Source organism: Falco naumanni, chromosome 9 (genome assembly GCF_017639655.2).
Source record: "Falco naumanni isolate bFalNau1 chromosome 9, bFalNau1.pat, whole genome shotgun sequence".
In the NCBI taxonomy this organism is placed as follows: domain Eukaryota; kingdom Metazoa; phylum Chordata; class Aves; order Falconiformes; family Falconidae; genus Falco; species Falco naumanni.
Genome location: NC_054062.1, coordinates 35,188,364 through 35,210,887, shown reverse-complemented (window position 1 = coordinate 35,210,887; position 22,524 = coordinate 35,188,364). Strand labels below are relative to the sequence as shown.

The following is a 22,524-nucleotide window of genomic DNA, read 5'->3' as shown; positions in this document are numbered from 1 at the left end:
GTAGTTCTAAAAGAAAATGAACTCAGTTCTCATAGGGCTGGCACTGGAGAAAGACAGACTTCCAATTAAATCCCATATTTCCATTGTGGTTGTCAGCTATTCTAAATAAATTCTATGTTCTGAGTAAGAAATATCTGAATAAGCTTTACAGAGTTAGAAATAGCTACTAAGACAAAAAATTTAGAAACTGCAGTCTTGTTCCCTCTAGACCCTGGACAAAAGTATTTCTTTCATAGACCTTGCTCAAAAGTATCAAAGTACTTCCAAAGTAAAAATTATTCATGCACTTCTAAATTTTATTTTGAAAAACTAATCCTGAAAATACAGCAGTTTCATCCACCAGGTGAGTTTTTCATATTCAATATCCTACTCAATTATTTATGGGACACCTTTTATGCTCTTTTCCTCTCAAGTATGAATCTGCTAGATTCTGCTTTATTCCATGTAAGAACTGCATAACTTTTCATGACACAGTTCAAAGCTATTTGAGCTCTTCAAATATATTGCTCACACAGTAAAACAGTACAGGAAAGAAAAATGGTGAATCTCCTCCAGTGTTCAGTTTTGGTTTGTTCTTGGGTTTGGGTTGGTTTTTTTGTTTGTGGGTTGTTGTTGTTGTTGGTTTTTTTTGGGGGGGGGGGGGGCGCGTTATTGGTGTGGTTTTTAATGTAGTGGATATAGCTCTGCTGCAGGGGCTTTAAAATACAAGAATTCATTGTGATATTGGTTAGTTTTCCTTCAAGTGACACTAAAGATCATATGGAAAAAATCTTACTTGTTGTCTTTGAGTTATGAATGACAATATTATGCAGATTTACCTACATGGGGAAACAGAAATAATTCTAGAAACATGCATTCTTTCTGACTGTAACATATAAACCACACAAAGACATTAGTTCAAAATTTTTAATAAAATAAATTCAAATACATCTCATTCTCTGTCCATAGCTACATTGTTAAATATCAAAGAAATACATACTTTTAAGAAACTGGGGGGGCATGGGGGAAATCAGCCACAAAAGTTGGTATTTAACATAACTCAAAGTTGAGTTTGTCAAGTTTGTCAAAATTAAGCAAATCCATGTTACCATCCACCATTTAACATAAACATTATCAATTCTTCAAAGACACTTTAAAATATTTACAACAAATAAATAACTGACATCACAAAGTAAATGCTTTACAGTTTCCTGAATCAAGTGAGTAAAATCAAGAGTACCAATGCAAATAATGTATAAACAAGTCTGGAAAATAATTCCCTCTACAAAAGGAATTGGAAGAGGAGGAAAACATAACAGTCTGTTGCATACCATACCTTAGAAACAGTACATATACACATCTACAGACTCCAATACAATCTTCATTTTCTTTTCTTGCGTAAGAGGTTGGATATGGCCCATATGCCTAAACAAGTAAATGCAGCAGCATGCAGTCTTGTTTGTCACCATGTTTTAAGGAAGGGACAAACCTGTTTACATGAGCTAGTACTGTAAAGTACATAAAATACTCAGCCTTCAATAAACTGAAACGAGAACTTCAGCCTCACAGAAAAAGTACTGGAATGCCTTTTAAGATTAGTCCCATACTAACTGCCTTAAGACCTTTTCTAGCACTTGTCACTGTAAAAGTTCCCCCTGCTTTTATTTGTGTAGATACAGCATATTTTAAAATAGAATGTATGCCAAGAAACCGGTTTCCAAATTGCAAGATTTCTAATAATGTTACATACATCTTGTCATCTTTTATTGAAATGGTTGAAGAGCCTTTCATATGTACCAATCTGACGATACATTCTTGTTCTTGCGTACAGAAAACTTAGACAAAAAAAGAAAGAAAAGATGCTTAAATTGTGGTCTGCTAAGTTCAGCTTCTACAGAGCTGACAAGTATATGAATATGAAAATCATTGCATTTTGTTCAAATTGGTTTATTACATTTCATTTTTAAAGAACAGATGTCTAACTACTAGTTTAAAAAGCAACATAACCATGTGTGTAACTCCTGGAATGGTGATAAAGCTAAATAACTAACAGCTTGAAACCCATATAAAATGTGGGTGTAATTTTTAAACTGTGTAATTCTTAACATTAATCTAATGAAGCCTAGAAGATCAAGTGTAAAAAAATGTTTATAGCTAACTACTCTTTATTTTGATCTGTCTCCTGATTTGACTCCAGGAAATTAACCACACTTCGGCAAATAAAAAATGTTGGACAACAGCAGTTCCACAGTAACAGATAGCTTTCTTTTTTTAAACTTCAAGTAATTTACTCACCAATATAATTTGAAGACTGATAGTGTAGTTTTACAGGGAAGTCTAAAAAAACATTAGTTGAGGTGCAAGAATTGTTTCATAAGTTCATATGTGGTGAAAGCCACAGCCTGGGAAGGAATACAACGAATGTAATTTAGAGATAAACCACGGTATAATCCTCTTCGTATTCCATGTTGTTGATACACGTATTTCAGTGTCTGCACCATTGTACTGAAAAAATAAAAATTCACATCATTATTGGATACACATGTGCAATAGTCAAAATCACTGTCATTAAATACAAGACACTTGTTTTACTCTGTTCTTAAGAGATCTATAGAGAAAAAAAATGCGGGACTCCATATAGCAAAGCACTGTAGTGTTTTTAGGACTTAGAAGACAGCCTGAGCTTCTGCAAGAAATCTGGACACAATGGCTGGGAATTGCAAAGAGTACAGTGCAATCCCATCTAAAGAAGTTTCAGTCTGAAAGACATATTCAGACATTTCACACCAGAACGGCTAAGTATATTCTGTTGCCTATCTGGCAGGAAGCAGTTGAGAAGCATCAATTCTTCTTACAAACATAATACAGAGTAACAGAAACAACATTTGCCCAATGTAGCACACACTTGCATTACAGATCAGTATTTAGGCTCATATCCCGTTCTCCTTCTTTAAGCACTCAATCTTACTACCCATCCTTCTAAAGCTCTGCATTCTACAACTTGCAGGTGTGTAGCTTTCTCCACCATGACAAAGACCTAGTATTTTCTCTCAAAGGAAAAATGCTAGAATTTATGTTAAGTATTATATAAATTTGACCTTCTTAAAAGCAGAATTTGCAAAGAGAAGAATTTTCCTCATACTTATACTGAAACAGAGCAAACGAATATTCAACACAAACCAACATAAAAAAAACTGTAAGGTGCTCAGGATTTCCAAGCTATTAGAGACACTGCTCTTTGAGAACATCTTCCACATGCCTCAAAGCTTCAAGATTCCCTACTTGTTATACCCTCTCATCCTCTAAAGACACAGATCTACTCTCCCTCAAGGCACGCTGCTCTTCAACATGGTCACAACAGTATTGTTAAATTGGGAAGCTTAATGTCTGTAAAAGTAGTTCTCACAAATGCAGAAAGTAAACCACTAAGGACAATTAACACATTTTTATTTTAAAAATAATCTGAAGTGGAAAAAAGCCAAGCAAAAACCCCCAACATTAAGGCTGTTAAGGAAAACAGAACAGCAACTTTCACCATAAGCAACATCTAGGTTGTTTATGAAAGCGCACTGAGACAGGCTGCTGTTAGTAAGATGCAATTCACCATGCAGGAGGTTCACACTATACACAATTCCACAAGATCGAAAGTAACCAAAATAAAACTGTACGAGAATTGCTTGAGGCAATTTGAAATTCAGAAAGTTTTTCAAGACAAGAACCGATTTAATATTATGATTTTAAGGATATTACAGTACTTCCACTTCTACTGGATGAAGCCCAACCACATGTGGGGTGTGGGACATTACCATAAATGTAAAAAAAGTCAAATAAAACAGTATTATGCAAAATCATGGTATGGAACAGATTCTGCACCATTAAAAAACACTGAAACATTTCATTTCAGTAGAAGCACGCAGTCTATCTCTTAGGGATTCTGCTGATGTTAGACAGATATCGCAAGCTGAGTTAGAATACAAAAAAATGTTACTAATACAAACACACATTACTAACAAAAGTGCCATTGTGATATCAGTTTGTTGGTTTTTTTTTAACCCCAGAGTGATAATGGCAGTTTTTGTCTGTGTAGAAACTTACTCATTAAAAGAACAAAGACAACAACAACATAGTAGCTTGGGGGCTTTTTTTGTTTTGTTATTTTTAAACTTTAAGAATTTAACTTTGCTCACACATCTAAGAATTTGGTTACTACGGATAAAAAGAAAATACTTACAGGCACTTTTCAGAGTCTGGGAGAACTGCTCCTAACTGCATTCGCCTACGAGTTACATCAAGGGGATATCTACAGAGGAGATATTTGAACAGCAGTTCAACCAGATGTGTGATGACTATATGAATATTGTTTAAAAAAAAAAGAATACAAAGAAGTCCATGTGCAACCTCCAAGCTCCCTTTTCAGTGAGTCAGGAATCCGGCTCAGATTCTCAACACAGCTGAAAGTTCTCCAAAAAGGGAGACTTCCCCTATATAACCAAAACCAGCAAATCAGATCTCTTAATATATTCCATTTGGCACGAGTAAGGAAGACACATGAAGATCAGATGAGAATATAAAACAGTCTGTAAAACGCTGGAGGGAGAAGACACCTGAATCAAAAATAAAATTAACAGTTTAAGAATGAATAGAAAATGACATTTGTAATGCAGTGATTTAGTGAAAAAAATTATGCCATGTAAGTCCATTAAATTATTTATGGACAAAATAAAATGACAAGAACAGCATGAGAATGGAGAAAGCAGGCAAAGTAATAAGAAAAATTAACGCCAAATACAGTATCTAAGACTTGTTATTTTTTTTAAATTCTACGGCTTTACAGGTTACATAGTTTTGAAAATAAATTGGAATAACAAAATTCTGCAAATTATGTTCGTGGTCAAAAGTTCATAGCTTACCAAGCAAGATTTCAACCAATTTTAGGAGATTTAACTGAATTTGTTTAATAGAATCAATGCATGTATCTTTACAGAGCCTGAAGATTAAATAGATATTTAATAAATGAAACAATAGGAAACTGAATTCCAGCATCTGATTAACCTGTTTTAAAAACTTTATTAATAACTAGACTTACATAAAATCATGTTCTCAGATAAAAGTTTCTTTAGAATGAACAGCTATACAGGAAAAAAAACCCCAAACAATACCCAAACTTACGATATCGTCTGAGCTATTGCTCCAGCTATGCCACCACACAGCAGATTTACATGTGTTTTCAAAACTAAGACATCGGGATTATCTAATGAAGGCCGTCCAAGCAAGTTAGGTGCTTGAGCAAGTCCAATGCTCTTTAAGGTACCAAAGGTAAAAAATGAAAAACCTAAAAGGAAATTTATGTACTTTCATAAAAAAAGCAAACTATTTGTTGATGCATCATCATCATAAACAAAAAGCTGCAATTATAAAATGAAGCTACTTTCCAATTCTTTTAGAAGTTTTTCTTAAGCAGAAAGAAATAGATAAACACTACTTTGAACTTCTACAGTAAATTCTGTCCAAATGAATTACTGTTTACAATTAACATTAAAAGAATACTTTAACTGAGCTAAACTGTGGGTTTTAAATTACTGGACTGCTGTTAAGAGTAACTCCTAAGATCTTTTTAACTGGAGAACATCTCTCATCTCTTAAATATGAGCGTAGTTTAGCTTGGAAGTTCTGATGTCCCTCCAACCCACGTGACCCACTGCTTTAGCTTCTGTAAGCATTTACAGAAAAGTCGCCAGGAGATGGAGCCAATGCAGAGGCTCTTAAGCCTCCATCTACAGAGCGCTCGACTGTCTCATGGATCTATCTGTTTGAGAGAAATATCCTACACGCTTTCTTGTGGGAAAACTGGGAAGAAGAGAAAGAACCACTACTCTACCTCTCTTCCTTTCAACTCCAAGTTTCAGAAAAATTAGGCTATGCCTGTTGAAGATGCTTTAACGCACGTTGATGAATTCTAGATTGGGATTAAAGAGTTGCAAATGCTTCTACTGGCCACCCCTCTGCATTCAGTAAAAACCAGAATACTGGATTTTAACAGAAGCTAATTAACTAAGTACGTGAATATATTATGTAAATTTAGTAGCACACGTAACTGCTGAAGGATTGCCTCGTTCTGTTTTTAACTTACCCGCATATGGTGCCATTCCTACAACAGTTGGCATCAGCCCTCTGTAGAACCCACAAAAACCACCTTCCTTTGAAAGAAAAATACAAGTACATTTGTGGCAAGAAACACAACAAATGTTGTACAAGTTATACAACTGTTCATACAGATTCACATGACAGCAATCTGACTAGATCATCTAGCACCAAGGAGCTAACATCAAGTTCCATTTCTTGTGCCTGAAGAACTGAGGGGACAACTGCCTGGCTCCATAGGAGACGAAGTGAAAAATCTACATCCAACAGCACAATCTAGGAGACATTTCTGCATTATACATATCCCTCCCTCCCCAAATTTTTTTTCCACTATTACTACTCGCTCTTGAAAAGCAAATTCTCTGCTGTTTTTGACCTCCCATTTATATGTGTCTTAGCAGCCTTAAGTAGAAGGAAGCATCCAGATAATTTTTTACATTAAAAAATTCAATGTGCACGCAATGAAGTCATGTTATTTTCCACCAAGCCATTATTTTCAATGCAGTGCAACATTCTTTAAAAAGCATATTTTGCTTTGACAGAACTGAAGATTAAAAGAAAAAATACCTTTGTGTAAATCATCTTGAATGCATGGATAATTCCCATGTACTTGTGTTCCCCTTTTACTTGGAATGCCAGACGAACTCTAACCATATCAAGAGGGTAAGTACAAATCACTGCTGTAATACCTTTATTGAAAACAAAAACAAAACAAGCAAACAAAACTCACCTACACCTTATCTGATTCTAGAATTAGTTTGAAAATTAAAATTTCCTTTTGTGGCAGTGAATATAATAGCATATACAAATTTTGTTAAAGAAACACTTGAAGTCACTTAGCAGCAAATAGAAACACTTAACTCCAGCAACACACAAAGGGTTTGTTTTTATACTTGGTGTTCACCGAAGCTGCACATCTAGGCCTTGATTTTCCAAAGAATTTATGGACCTAACTGTATTCACATAAGCAATTTTTTTTAAGTCCATGGCTCACAAGCATCAGGCTACTCAAGTTCATCACCTTTACTGGATTGCAATCACAAAACCTAATCCTACCATATCATAAAAAAAATAAAATAAAAGAAACCCATCAAATTTACATCTTTAATTTCAGAAAGGTTTTGTCACAATTTGCTGTGATTACTGGATAGGGGTACATGTAGCCACTGCATCTGAAAAGGCAAAGTATATTCTAAAGACATTTAAAATAAATTGAGGATTGTACTGATAAAGAGTATTTAACAGTGTTGCATTACTCCATTTTAATAGTTGTTATACCAGCACTTCCATTTTAAAACTCTGACCAAAAAAAGCTATTTCTACACTTAAGATGCCAAAATAATCAAATCTTAGGATTCATCCAGTTATGAGCTGCTTCAAAACTGATTACATGCTGACCAAATTGCAATTCTGGGAACAGAACAACTCCTCTAACAGTTACCTGAATAACAAGTACTTTCCTACTGCTAATTTTTGAGGTAAACCACTCAATTGATGACAAATTATTTGGAAGGAATAGTTAAAATTATTTACTGAAAAACAGATGTAATTTTCTGGTGCTATACCACCATCACTAAAAATAAAAATTAAAAAAAGAAAAACCAAACCCCAAAAACTGGGAAAAGGAGAAAAGAAAAAAAAACCTTTGCGATCAATGTTGTTTTCTGGCAGCTGCTCTGATTTAGCTAAACATCACCCTTAAAAACTAGTCCTACCAGAAGATAAGCACACTTTTTAAGAAGTTGTAGTTTCCTGCTAGCATTAGTTTTAATAGTCTCTTAATGATACCTCTTTGTAGGTGTATCATTTCCTGGTCAAAAGAAAACAACGGGGGCGGGGGATCGGGGAACCAAACCAACAACAAAACCCAAGCACAACAACTCAGCAAAGAAACTTCATAACTTTTATGTCTGGAGAGAAAAAAAAACAACACAACTTTAAGCTGAATGGTCTGACAGAAGATATGAGGATTAGATGGGAAGAAAAAACCAAACACCATAAGCAAGCTATCCAAAAAGCTGACACTGGTCAACTGTCAATTGAGACTAAAGTTTGTGGTCTTCTGGAGTATCCTACTAGCAATTTCTTTCAGAAGACAAAAACATCTCTTCCAGAGATTTTTGGATGATACCTCTGAACACAAAGCAGACATGTGCAGTTGATTTCTGATGTTGTCTCACCCACAGGGTTCAAAGGTCAGAAGCTGCAAAACACCAAAGCAACTTTAGGACTGTTTCCACTGACCAGTATTATTAAATGCAATCCCTCACACTACAGCATTTTTCTAATGGCTTGCCTGAGATATCCAGAAATACCGTAAAATGGATTAAATCAGTTTCAAAAAAAATGTAAGAGAAAAAAGGCTTTTACAGAGTGTAAGAGTTCACAGGAAAGTCATCCTACTTCACAAACAGAAAACTTTATCCCCCTTCTTTCCAATCATGCACTGATAGCACCCAGGAATATTCTCGGAACAAAAACTAGCAAACAGACCAACCAAGAGCTTGATGAATGCCCTAACTAGTGCAAGCACTAGCTAGTGAACACAGTCAAAAAATAGTACAACTAAAAAAAAAAAATAATCAGATGGAACTAAAAGAAACCATATGTAGTAAGGATTTTAATAGGAATTTAAAAAAAAAAAAACAACTTAAAATCCTCTAGCCATGAATTCTGAAAAACGCCCTGGATTTCTAACATCAGCCACAAAATAGGCTTTCTTGAAGCAACTGGGAGAGGCATGTTACTGCTTGCTGTTCATATAAGCAAAATGTACATACAAGGGATCAAGATTTCCTTTGGAGCTCAGAAGACACGCTACCCTTTCTGAGAGGAACAGCAGCCAACTTTGGGACAAAAAGTCACTGTGGGAAGTCTAACTTCATCTTCCTAAGTATTATGAATTATCAGAAGTCAGACCACAGCATCTTAAGGCTGATTCCCCATCTTGAAGAAGCAAAGTCTGTCCCAAATAACGAGTTGAGCCAAAAATGTCTCTCGTGGTTGGTTAAACAGGATAGAATTGGAAGTATCTCAACATTTAATATACATACTGCAATTCCTAGTGTCTGATCTGAAATGACCGTAATAAGGCAATGTAGCAACTCCTTCCTTTAAGGAACTACTTCTTCAAGCATAGCAGACTTTTTATTGCACATTCTGACGCAGAAGTCAAGGAAGTCAGGGGAACAACATTCTTCACTTATCATATTGTCCTCAAGCACCTTTGACCACTCTTGGGGACAAGATACTGGATTACATAGACGTTTACTGAGATTTAGCATTTATGAAGCACAACAGGAATTAGACTGACTGTTGATTTGCTTCCCAGGCTTTGGGAGTTAACAATGAGATTAGCTGTAGAGGGATTTATCTCTGTCTTCCAATTTCCCTACTATTCCCCTATTCTTAGTAGTTTTTTCTTTGAAAATAAAAAATTAAGCACATCTGGAGGAAAAAAAACAAACAAGTGTAACCCCACATTTACAAAGATTAAGTACTGCAAACATATCAGATAAACAAACTTTTATGATTTCTGTATCATGCTCTTTGTACTTAGCAATAACTACGTAGATCAAATTAAGTACTACCAGGCGAATCAGAAGTATAAGTTCAAAAAGTGATAAGCACAAGTCACAGACTTGAACTGTGAAAGATATGCTCCTTAACTCGTATTATGAAGATTAATTTATTAAGGAGGCATCTTCTGAACAAGACAAAGCTTCAGGAACTACATGTAGAGAGAAATAGCTGACACAGATGACAAAGAATATTTATCAGACAGGTTAAGAACCTGCCTCATTTAAAGGCCCTAATATTTCTAGACCTCCAATATATAGTTCTGTTTCCTTCTGAAATGCACCTGAAGAAATAAACAGTACAAATCCTTTTAAACTGTTAACTCAAATAGGTAACTGTTAATTACATACTATTTCAAATTGAGACAATCAGTATCCTCCTAGATCAATACTGTTTTACTAAAAGTAAAAACAAAAACATGCTTTCTTTACCAATTTCATGGAATTTGAGTTTATGCTAGATAACATCTAGTTCTTTTTGGCTTTTTTTAAATTAGTCAAGTGCAGGGGAGGAAATACACATTCCTGTGTTGTAATTCAGATTTTTCAATTAGAAAACAAACAAAATATTTAATTTGCAAAATCATCCTGTGATACAGGTATTATTTGGTCATTTTGTTTCTTAAACCTCACTAACCTCTATGATTTCTCTATCTTCTCCTCAGCTCTCTGTTTCCTTAAAAGAAGTTATACACCATTTATCTGTTAATGAGGTGCTAGAACTGAAATTTGAATCACACAAGACTCAGGAAATTCAGAGTTAAAAGTTTCCACAGTAACTTTAACTTGGCCTCCTCAAATATATGCATTACAATAGGTTTTCCTTTTCCCCCACATCACTACCCCCCCATCACATTGGCTTGGTTTTTCCCAGTGGATATGCTTTTGATCCTGTTCATCACTAACAGAAGATACTCAGATGTTTCCCACCACTTTGAAGCTGATTCAGGTCTGTTGCCTGCTAGTAACGCTGGAAACGCTGACATAAGCAAGATTTAATTATCAGTAGCATATGCAGAAGTGAAAGCAGACGGCTGGGTGACTAGACGGTGTAGACGGGACAAAAAGGAAAAGGAGACAAGGATTATCCATTTCCAACTGCTAACATTAGGTTCCAGGAAATTGTAAAGATGCCCCTCCACCAACACTGGGGTACATGCAGCACACAGTCTCCTTCAGTCACCCAAACTGGGAAGAGACAGAATAAAATCCAGGTCTCTGACAAGGCCCCTGAAAAAGCTAATAAGCTTTTCTTGGGTGGTGGAGGAAGGTGGAATGTAAAATTTTCTTTAGTACAGTTAAAGTCGGGGGAAAGAAAGAAAAAAAAAATCTATATACTCTTCCCCATTTCCTTCAGATAGAAAGCCAATCAGGTTCTGGAACATACCTTGCTAAATGGCTTTTGCTAGTGTTTAGGACTTCTGACCTGTTTGACAAACCCCAGTATTTTTATTCAAAAGAAGCTAAATATTAATATTCATAACTATTTAACGACTGTCACTAGACAGTATTAAGCCTGTTTTACAAAGTAAAAGCAAGCGACGAAGCACCTTGATTAACAATCAGTCCACTATTACTTACCTTTCCCTGTTTTTTCTTAGCTACTTTTCGCTGAATGATTAGCAAGAGGAAAACAGAAATGTATTATACTATATACTGGCAGTTTACAAATGGGTTTTCCCACTGCTGTTGCATTAATGGATAAATGATGGGTTTTTAACATTCACACACGATCTAACAGAATCATGGCAATCCTGCGTTGGATATTAAAAAGTATAGATGTTTCTGGCAAATCCAAAGAATTCACCAATTAAGGAACTGCAGTTCTCTCTATTTCTACGGGCTTATATTCAACCTAGCAGCAATGGCAGACAGGCTGATGAGCCAATTCTACTAAAACCTGCATCTTTATACCTCGTATCTTGATGACGCTAGATTTTTCCTTTTTAAAAGCCATAATAAACACTGTAAAATCTGTGCTCTACAACACAGCACAGAATTCAATGCTTGAACAAAAAAAAAGAATACTCTTAGACAAACAATTTTCAGTTAGGCAAGTATTTGTTACATTAACCATTTACTAGTATTTTTGCTTAATACAAATTTGCAACAGTTTGACCTGAAAACACATCAAATCATCCTCTAAACAAATATTAACTTTTCAGCAAAAGGGATGTCTGAAATCCAAGTACCTGCCATGGATCCAGCCATTAATCGATGCACGTGCCCTGAAATCCCAAGTTGTTTCTTTATTACCTACAAAATACGGAACATTTACAATAGTCATGTATCAGAAAATACAGGGAAGTGCATCACAGTTTATTAGCACATTAATGCAAAGCCTGTAGCTATTTCCAAGAAGTTTGCAACACTAGAAATTCAAACCAGAGCACTTGATTACTGTTAATTCACTGAACATTACTGCCATTACCAATTTCTTACTAAAAACATGAAAGTGCTAAAATTCTACTAACAAAGCAAAACGATTAGTTAAAAGTGGTTTTACTGTTTCCTTCAGAAACTAGGTTTTTTATTTCGTTCCCTTTAATGTGTGTCAAACAAGGCAAACTGAACGCTATCCTTGTTGCATGATAGAGGGCAAAGAACACCGAGCAAAGTTGCAAAGTGAAACATTTGAGTAAATTTTTCATCTGTGCAGTATGTGAAATGTATTCCTATAAAGATATTTTTAAGATTTTGTTTAACTGGATTAAAAAAAAAAAAAAAAAAAAAAGAAGGAGACAAGAGAAATTGGACAAGCATTTGAGAGCAAGAACTTCCTATGTTACCTTACAACCTAGAACGAAGTTGGAAACTGGTTTCCAGGCTTTTATCAAAAAACTGAGACTATTTAAGAAGCGGTTTCTGTTACAAAGAAGATAATTTTGTTATTTTTTTTTCCTTATACACAAACTTACATCAACAGCATTTATGATTCTACTATAAAAAAAGAACATACAGAACTCGCTACAGTTGCTTCTTTGTATCAGCCATCTGAAATTTGCTCTTTAAGGAAGGGAATCACAATTTCAGTCTATCTTCAGTAAAAATCATGCAATTTACTTCACTGGGTACTAAATCGGACTGTTCAAACACAGAACTCATTGCTAACAGTAAAACAGTATTTTTCATTACATATCAGCAATGTTTAAAGATGTGTTCGTGCTAACACCTGACCTCCAAAATATTACAGGAATTCATTTTGTATTTATTATGAAAGAGTAAATGTGTGAAAGCAGAAAGGAATCCACAAATCTTGCTGTACCCTGGAATAAGCATTTTCTCTTCCAGGTAATTTTTTAGCTAGAACCTGACCTAGTCATTTGTCAGGTCAAATGTAACAGTCATATCCAGACAGACTTTCAAGTTTAGGTTACTCTATCCATCAAGTAGGAAGAACCCCAACACACTATAATAAAAGGTTCCATTTTACGTTTTGTTCCTATGTTATTCACAAAGGGCTACCTTACAGCAATACAAATAGCAGCAGACTTTATATTACCTTTTTCTTTCATTAAAAAACACAGCATTATTTTAAACAATAAAAAGGTACAAGAATTGGTGGGAATTTTTTTCCTTGAGCAACACAGCAAAAAGTTTCACTGTTGCACTGCCATTTTTAATGGCTAGATTCAGATAAAATTAAGCTATCTTAGAAAAGACATGCAGCTAATTAGTGAAACACAGAAGTTACAGTGTTAGTTTCAATCACTTAAAAAATCTGCATTCATTGTAGGCAGAAAAAAAGAAAAGGAAAACAAAATAAATTCAGCTACCTTTTTATATTGGTCAAATGCCATAAACTGAATTGCGCCATATGGAAAGATTCTAATCATCATTGCCCCATTTCCTTTATACAGCCCAAGGTAACCTTCCTTTTTGGGGACAGCACACAATGTAGAAAACACTCCTGCCAGCAATACAAAAAGAGGTATTTAACAATTACACTGTGGGGAGAGGGGGAAAAAAAAAATCAAGTAAATATTACTAACAATAAGAAAGTATGCACAGAACTAAGGCTGAATCACGTTGTTCACGTAACTATGGAGAGTGGTAAATCCACTTTCAATGCTCATACATTGCCAGAAGGAAGAGGTTTAAGGTTAAGTTTTACCAGCTTCCTCACCTCCCAGCCTCAGTGAACCCCCTTCTGAACTCATGCATTCAGGCCCCAAGACGTGCCCACGTAATCCTATTGCAGATGATACTATCCACCCACAGAAGCTAATACTAGAAACAGAAGGAAGGAAACTGGTTGACTTTGCAATTCAGTGAATTCAAAATAAATACTTTTAAAAAAACTAAAACCACGGGAAAACAATCTAATATTGCTACACGCTAAATTACAGATTAAGTGCCATCACTGAGGAAACAAAGTAAACAAGTTTAAGACTCTCATTACTTACAACTTAAACATCTCACACTTCCTGTCCAGAGCTATTGCAACAAGAAGCAATCCTACTCCCTTTTAATAGGTGGGAAATAATGCAAGATCACACAAAGTTTGGGCAAAACCTATAGTTTTATTATAAATATAATATTAGTTACGTGCAATTGCTATCAAATTGACTCTAATATTCTTTTTAAAGAAATAAATAGTTAAACAGTTTTCATTCACACGCAACTACTTAACAACATAAGAGCTGAACACGAAAAAGGCTTACACATTTATCTTACTTTCAGGCCAAAAAAAAAAAAAAAAGTAGTTGACAAACTTTCATTTGAACTTTAAATAAAAAGTATTAATTAATTTCTGGGGTTCTAAGAATACAGTACTAAGTATATTTTTAAGATGTCACATTTATTACATGCTTCTGAAAACCCTTATGCCATGATTAGAATTTCTCTCTTCTCTGCAATGATGAACAGTATTGTTTTTAATTCTTAAAACACATGCTCTGAGATCCATGCAGCACAAACTCCACAGAGCAAGGGCAGTAAAAACATTTACTGAGGACTTTGAACTACTCCATCGTATCTCTGCACTTAGAGGTATCTCATTCACATAATTTTCTTTTTTGCTTGCATGTAACAAGGACATGCATTCAAGTCAGACATTTCAAATAATCAGCATCACATCTAACACCCTAAACAGCAAATAATACAAGATTTTACTTGCCAATTATGGCACAGTACAAAGCAAACAGAAAATAAGGATTTAAAATATCAGTCAAACCAATTATTTCAGGCTTCAATTCTTAGACTACAGATCTGAGCACATAGTTACGTGACTGTTAGCAAAACACCACATTTACTTGAGTTTCCCTTTTTGGTACAGTGAAGTGAATATATATCCATTTAATTTTGTTTCAAGATTTATTTTTCCAGCCTTCTAAAAAAATGTATCTTTAGCATCTAAGTTAAAAATTCAGAAGTTTCATTACATGTAAAAGTAACCAATTCAAAATTATTATTTTTTTTCTTGACAACTGTAACACACTTAAATTTCGGAACATATGATGACATTTCAAGAACAAATGACATAAGACACCTCAAATACTATGCACAAGAGGGCACTGTTACAGCCCCACAGAGAATGGTTCTGAACATGCTGACAACTGTGAGTTTATTCTCTCACCATGATGCAATAGAGATGCCGAACATGGATCACCTGCGCCTTATGCCAAGCACAAATCCACTTTATCTTCATACCAGCCACACTGCTGTCTGCGAGCGTAAGCGCATGTGAGTCTTGCTGGATTCAGCGGTCACAGCCTTGTAATCGCCAGCCCCTGTGACAGCTGCTGAGCTCCCAAAAGCACCGATCCCCACAGCCCTCTGGAACCAGCCCACCACCCTGGCAGACTGCAGCAGCCACCAGCGGTGACAGTTCTTACATAAATCGTCCAGGCTTTGAACCTGTGATTACCAGTCTCCTGCTGCCTTTGGTAAGCGGAAGATCAAGCCTGGCTCTTACACGCCTTATTGAGGATTATTCTGACATCTCAGTCTTCAAGACATCAACCGATACTGCAACTTATTCACACAGGGCTTTCTTTTTCTTTTCAAACACTTCACAAAACATGGCACAGAGACTGACCAGATACAACTTTCTGCCCCATTAGTACTTTTGTTATCAACCACATCACTGAATAAATCGACATACTCAAACCATACATGCTGCATTTAAAACCAAAAATTAAAGACACACAGCAGCCATCTTACCTAGATGTTTATAATGGTGGTTATGAGCTTGCAGCAAAATCTTCACTCGATCCAGTGGTGCAGTAGTTGTTTTGGCACAACACCCTGCAACACCTTTCCAAGAGGGGAAACAGAAAAGCGACAGGATGAAGAAGTTCTTTGCATGAGCAGATAAACACGGGATTATTTTCTAATGTATTTTTAAACGGAACCGGGGAGGAGAAACTCAGTTAGGGACTGGAAAAAGCCGCGGTGACGAGTAAACAACCTCTATTAGAGGTATGTTACAAAACCCTTAAAGCCTTAACGAAACGTATAAGCTACTTTTCCTGATTAAACAAACCCAGGCTACTGTCTCTCTCAGCTGCTGAAGTCAGAGCAAAGGCTTTCAGAAAAAGTTACCCAAGAGTTTTCTGCCCTGTGTCCCCCTTCCGTTCGAGGGCACACAGCCCTGGCTGCCCTTCCCAGCGGAGAGCGCTACGTGCCCGCCGCGGACCCCGCGGGGTCCCACCGCCAGCGCAAGCGCGACGGGAAAACTTCCAGCGAGCATCCTGCCGCCGCCCCGCCAACCCTGCGGCCGGGCCAGCGCCCCGCAGCCAGGCGGGCTGGCTGTTGTTTCTCTGCGAGGTGAACAAGGTGCTGGCTCGGCTGCCCGCCCGCCGGGCACCACCGCAGTCGTCACACGGGCGGCCCGGGACGCGGGTGACCCGCCTTCCCCGACCGGGGCGTGGGCTCTCCCAGCACTTTGCCGGCGGCCTGCAGGGCTGTCGCTGGCTGACACACGTGCGTGTCACTCGCGTGTGCCGCGTCACCTGCGCTACCGCGTTCCGGGGAAACGGGGCGCCCCCTACTCCCCCAGGCGGCGGTGCCCCGGGCAGCAGCCTTACCGCGGGCACTGACGGAAGCGACCTCCCGCAGCCCGGCTCCCCGGCTAAAGCCCGGCCGCCCGCCCCTGGCAGCCCGCGGAGCCCGGGCACCGCGCAGGGCCCGCCCGGGGCACCCACCTCCAGCGATGAAGGAGCGCAGCCAGTAGAAGTCGCGCCGCGCCGCGCCCGGGGGCAGCGCGGCGCCGGGCCCCGCCGCCGCAGGAGCAGCCATGGGGCAGGGCTGGGCGGGGGGCGGGCGGCGGCGGCTCCCTCAGGCGGCGAGCGGGCGGCGCGGGCGGCGCATGGTGCCGCGCGGGGCCCCGGCCGCGGCGCAGGGGCGGAGCTCGGGGCGGCCCGCGCCGTCACTGCGGTCCCGGCCGCGCCGCGCCATGCCCGGGGCCGCCGGGCCGCGCCGCGGCGCCTGCGGATCGCGTCAGAGGCGGCGGTGGCGGGGCGGTGCGGCCCGGCCCGCCCCTCCCCTCCGCCGCCTCGCCCGGGTAGGAGCCGCGCTGACCCGCCCGGAGTCGCCGCAGGGGCCGGTTCGCACCGTGCAGCTGCCCCGCGGCGGGCCGGGGGTCGGCTGGGCGGGAGCCCGCTTCGCGGTTGGCCCCGAGAGCTGCTCCTACCCCCGGAGCCGCTTGCTGCCGCCTGCAAGTGGCCCGGTTCCAAATAATAACATAGTTCTAGACCCGTAGCTGCGTGTAACCGAAACAAATACCTGTAAATTTCATTAGGCTATACAATAACATGCATCGGCTTTTTTTTTTTTTTTAAGCATTTAAATATATACCTAAACTTCATGTATCAGTATTTCTTCTGTCTACAATTATGGTTTCATATCTAGCAAAAAATAGTCTTTTATTCATATTCAGGTTTCATTATGCATCAGAAAGGGAAGCAGATATATAAAAAAAAAAAAGTTCAGCTTTTTCAGAATCGGGAAGGTCAAATCCAGTATAATCTCTGCAGCTGTTAACATTTTTTGCAATTTTTTAGGTTCTCTGCAGTGTGTCTGTTGAATACAGCATATAGAGCTTTTGAGGAGATATTTAGTTAAACATTTATCCTCAACACTTGGGGGGGGGAACCCCAAAAACAAACAACATGCTCCCTGAAAGCTGTTGCATGGTGTGAGGACGGAGATCACACTTGATGCTAGACACTGGTGTGAAAGTTAATGCTGTCAGCTTTTCTCTCAGTTTTCTGCAGTTACTCATGTATCTCTCATACACTTTTTGCCTCATACATCCTGACCTGAGTGTCAAGTATTTCATATACCAAAAACCCTTTCAAAAATGTCAGTTTTTTAACATGAGGAAACAGTCAAACAGACCTCAACATTTGCACAAGTAAAATGAACCTATTTAAAAAAAATTGCTGGAACGTTTTTTTCTTTCTGCTTGTGTCAAACTGCCTTCAACAGAAATTACTCATTTTTCCCTTTAACACATTACATTCCTTAAAATTAAGGTTGCTTCAGCATTGGGAAAACTATTTTGCTCTGTTTGATCATTATGTCATTTATATATTTAGGAAATGGCTGCTAAAGTACACATTTTTTCCAATAATAAAAAAATACGTAGCAAAAGTAGACAGATTTCTTCTGGAAAAAGCAAAGTAAGTCCTTTATAGCAGAAGATTCTCAAGCCTTTTCGCCTTTTTTGTTACACCTAGAAAATTCATAATTTTTGGCTAAGTCACTCTGATATTTAAGTCTGTAATGGAAAAGCAACTGTGCTGTGAGTTATTGAAGCAAGCTTAAGTCACTGTTGATGAAGTTTTCCCCAGCCAGTTTGTATTCTTTTGGGATTCTACTCAGGAAAAACCTCCCCCCCCCCCCCCCCCAAAGCAATCATACTGCTCTAACAGCTCCAACTGTAAAAACTTTATTTACTGACTTCACACAGAGAAGTGTTGCAACTACACTAACAGCTGAAAGTCATCCAGCTTCTAGAGTTTCACCAGTGACTAGAAAAATCAGGTAACTGCATAAATGGGCTGTTACTTCTTTTGGATACAGGCAAGATATTTCAGGGAGACACTTTGTCAGCCCTTGTAATTTAGGGAAGCGTGCACCGTGAGTACATGCTGTTTAGGAAAGCAGTAAGAAACTTGCATTGCAAAATTAAACAGAACATCTCATAGAGATATACCAACACACAAAGGAATTCAGCAATAAGCTTTATGTGTATAGCTAGGGGTTTTAGATACTTGCTGGTATAAAATGCTCTGAAGTTCTGTTTTCTTTACTAGCTTCTGCAATAGCTCACTATTTGTGCCTTCAAGTCTTAGCCTTCTTACTGCTCTCACTTCATCTTTTTTGCCTTGAAGCGTTTATGCCCTTCACAGAATTTCTCTGATGACTTCTCTTTTATGATCCATTCTTAAAAGTCATCAGCATTTTTAATGTTGGTTACACTCAGGTTACACTTGTGCCTGACACTATGTCATCCTTCCCTGGCAGATTGATGATAAACAGGGGAAGACATTAACGTCAAGGTACTCGAGAGCAGAGCTGCTAACATGAAGACAAATAAAAGCAGGCAGGTAGCTTCATTAATAGCTGTAATTTGTTTCTGATTTTTTTTTGTTGTTGAGGATGCTTGCTTCTGTAAAGATATTTCAAATATTTATCAACTGAAATAAATATCAATGCTAAGGTTAGGTAAGCTATTCTCATGGCAGTTGTTACTGAACAGATTATTTTCAGTGCTTTTAAAATGCTGATGTACATCTAGCTCCGTTTTGAGACAGCTGTACAAATTATCCTGAAGTGTCATGGGCTATAAGCATAAGAAAGATTTTATTTTATTTTTTTTACCCTTTACACTTGCTTCTGGTGTCTACTAGTTAGTGATCCAAAATAATATCTGTGTAGTTGTCTGTTCATTTGCCCCAAACCATAACAAAAATCCCCAGAAATACAGAACTTTTTGCACATGAGACTCAGGAATTTAAGAATTTTTTTCTTCTTCTTCTGCAACACAAATCACAGCTTGCAGATTGGAAATACTTACAGAAATCACAATTCTTTGTCAGTGTGGCATCCTGAGCTCTTTTTACTTCTGTTAGCAGGCAGACAACACAGCACTGCTTTCTGAGGTGAAACAAGTTAGGAGCCAAGGGTGACCACAACATGGATACATGGATAATATTCTCACCAACAGAGCACAGCCCTGCCACAGAGCAGGCAGAGCTGGGTGCTGGGAACAGGCTCCATCAACAGTCACAGAAGGTCACAAAGCAAGCCTGGGGTTCATCTGGAGAGGCAAGTGAGGAACAACAGGAGATAAGGCCCAAAACAAGTCTGAGGTTCATCTAGCAACCAGATCAAGACAAGAAACAAACCCAAAAGTAGGACTCAAATCAACCACACTTATAACATTGCTTATACAGCAAGCAATTGCTTGGTCAAGGCCTGAGTAGTTCTGTTGTCAGGGTCCTGAGGGCACTAATAGGTCTTAATGGACACAACCAGCTGCACCTGGGGCCCGAACCCACATCCTCTGTCCCCCGCCCAGGAGCTCTATTAAAGCACAGCCCTGGCCAAGCTGCGGGTTTTGGTGAGTTGGAGCTTAGTCTTTGTCTTGTTTAGTTATTATGGGCCCTGTTCCATTTATACTTGGAGTGTGTTTAACTTTGCTTACCCATTGGGTTATAAGATTTGCTTTTGACTTGCAGATTGAATTTTTAGTTCAGTTCCAGACCTGTCTCATGTCCTAAAAGCTGTTTTATTATCTGGGCTGCTGGCTGAATCTGGATACCACCCTATGGCCTGTCCTGTTTACCTTGTGTGTGTACAGTGGGGCTGTGTGCTGGCTAGTGAGGTCCTTGTCCTGCTGGCTGTTGTGTGGGGCTCCCTATCCCTTGAGGAGCAGCTACCCCTTCCAGGTCTTTTATACTCCCCACAGACTCTGCTATTTTCTGTACTGCTTGCAATGTAGAACTACTCACAGGTTTGTGCGCTGTGTTCTTTGCTACTGTGTTGTCCAGTTTTAATCATTCTGTAGCTATGTACTGATTTGCATGTTATTCTGGATAAAAACACAGGGATGGTAGCACTGTGCTAGGCCAAAGGTCCACTAGCTGAAAACTTGACCCTGGAGACCACATATACAGTGAAGAAGGCTCGGGTCACATACAGGGCTGTTTTTGCAACATGGTCTTCCAGCTTCCATTAATGTATAGTTAAAATAATACTTTTATGTTAAGTAGCTTTTAACTGTTTTTTCCTATTCATTTTGCTTAAAAAAATTGAACCTATAAAGTTATTAGCATTTACATTGTGCTGTAGCAGTGAGTTTTATGGTTTGACAGCACATTGCATGAAGAAGTAGCTGTCTTCTGTTCTGATGCATCTGTTTGATAATTTGGCTTGATATCCTCTACTTTAGAGAAACCGTGTGTTCACTCTCTGATAACACTTTCTATCCTGCTCTGGTTTTTATAATATATTGGTTGGCATTTCACCCAGATTGCCTTCTTTCCAGGCTGAAAATATTGGTGTGTTTAGTTGGCCACCCTTGCTACATTTCCCTGTGGCCTTTGAAGTTCCACTTTGCACTTTTTTAAGCAGAACTGCATGTTATATTAAAGATGTGAGCAGACAATAGATCTGGACTAGATAATGATGGTGCAGTGATGTATCCTGTTCTACTCTCCCCTTCTTTTGTAACTATTCCTAGTGCTCCACTTGAGCACACAGAACAGTTTCACGGAAGTATCTGTCACTGTACCAGGATCTCTGTTTTGAATGGTAATACTTAATTCAGGGGCTGTGACTTCCATGTTTCCCCCCATGTGCCTCACTTTACATTTTAGTGAAAGGATTTCATCTGCTATTTTGTTGCCCAGACAGTCATTACTGGGAGATCTTTGTCCAAATGTTTATACCTAGCTTGTCTTGGTAGGCTGAGTATCTTAGTGTTGCTAGGAAAGATTGTCACGTGTTGCTCCATGCTTCCTGGGATATTTATTAGTGATGAAAATGACCATGAGCATATATGTCTGTGGCGGTGAACATGGACAGTTGTTCTGTTCAAGTAATTCTTGTATGTTTCCTAGCCTTTAGCATGTCTTTAATGGAGCTGTGATTGTACATGTCAGTGTTTGGGTGCTCCCATTAACCTGCTTATTCTAACCCAGCTTTGGCCCTTATTGCTTGTTGCTTTCATCAGTTATTAATTTCTCAGAATGCATTTTATTCAAGCCCACAACTTCCAGTTTATTACTGTCTTCCCAAGAAAATACTCAGCTTCTGTGGGGCTTCATCTTACAGTTCCAGTTCCTTCTAATTTTGCTGTGTGCAGCACTTTGAGAACAACAGTTTTTTACTTTTCAAAGAATCTATTATTTTAGCTTATGAAACTAGCTTGTGCTATCTCTTCTTTTAGCAGGGTAGATCTTTGGAATGACAGAAGTCTTGCTATCCAGCCCTCTAGAAAAGCAGTTTTCTCAGCAAACTCTTGGACTGAGGAGGAGATAGTATGGTTACACCCAGCAAAGAGGACTCATGCATTCCTAAACTTACCAGCCACTGAGAGCTGATCAGCCAAATGTTCAAAACTAGGTGTATGTGGTGTTGGTTTCACCTTGTTGCATCTGAAATGTCTGTGAGCTTGGCTGAGATTCCCAGACCATATGTGTTTTTTCACTGCAGGGAGTATAAGTGGGAGGAGACAAGAGGATGGAGGTACAGATTGGTGAAGGCTACCTACCCACTGGCACTGAACCGCAGCCCTAACAATATGTGCAGATCTGTGCCACCGCTTCTCCTTTCCCACATGCCGATTGAAGTAGTTAGCAAAACACTGGCA

General features: G+C 38.7%; 1 protein-coding gene across 6 annotated transcripts; it reads right to left on the bottom strand.

The window, feature by feature from the left end:
• Window positions 1-892: 892 nt before the first annotated feature.
• SLC25A16 (solute carrier family 25 member 16) lies at window positions 893-17,030 on the bottom strand. Of its 6 annotated transcripts, none has more exons than XM_040605861.1 (9): window positions 16,847-17,030; window positions 15,864-15,956; window positions 13,475-13,608; window positions 11,891-11,954; window positions 6,688-6,809; window positions 6,110-6,176; window positions 5,149-5,311; window positions 4,211-4,279; window positions 893-2,484 (listed from the first exon to the last, which is right to left on the bottom strand). In XM_040605861.1, exons 1-9 carry the CDS (start codon window positions 16,938-16,940, stop codon window positions 2,328-2,330), a joined length of 963 nt encoding a protein of 320 aa, XP_040461795.1. In that variant the 5' UTR covers window positions 16,941-17,030; the 3' UTR covers window positions 893-2,327. The 6 variants fall into 6 exon arrangements, with proteins under 6 accessions (XP_040461795.1, XP_040461799.1, XP_040461794.1 ...); XM_040605865.1 differs by lacking the exon at window positions 16,847-17,030 and adding an exon at window positions 16,730-16,807; XM_040605860.1 differs by lacking the exon at window positions 16,847-17,030 and adding an exon at window positions 16,245-16,675.
• Between the last annotated feature and the right edge of the window lie 5,494 nt (window positions 17,031-22,524).

What these genes read in the sequence shown, in the direction of transcription:
- SLC25A16 (XM_040605860.1), bottom strand. Translation starts at nt 16,392, where the DNA reads ATGCTCGCTGGAAGTTTTCCCGTCGCGCTTGCGCTGGCGGTGGGACCC. An exon ending in AATGGCTGGATCCATGGCAG is followed by an intron (nt 6,810 to 11,890) that starts GTACTTGGATTT and finishes TTTTCAATAAAG; the next exon opens with GTATTACAGCAGTGATTTGT. An exon ending in AGGAATGGCACCATATGCGG is followed by an intron (nt 5,312 to 6,109) that starts GTAAGTTAAAAA and finishes ATTTCCTTTTAG; the next exon opens with GTTTTTCATTTTTTACCTTT.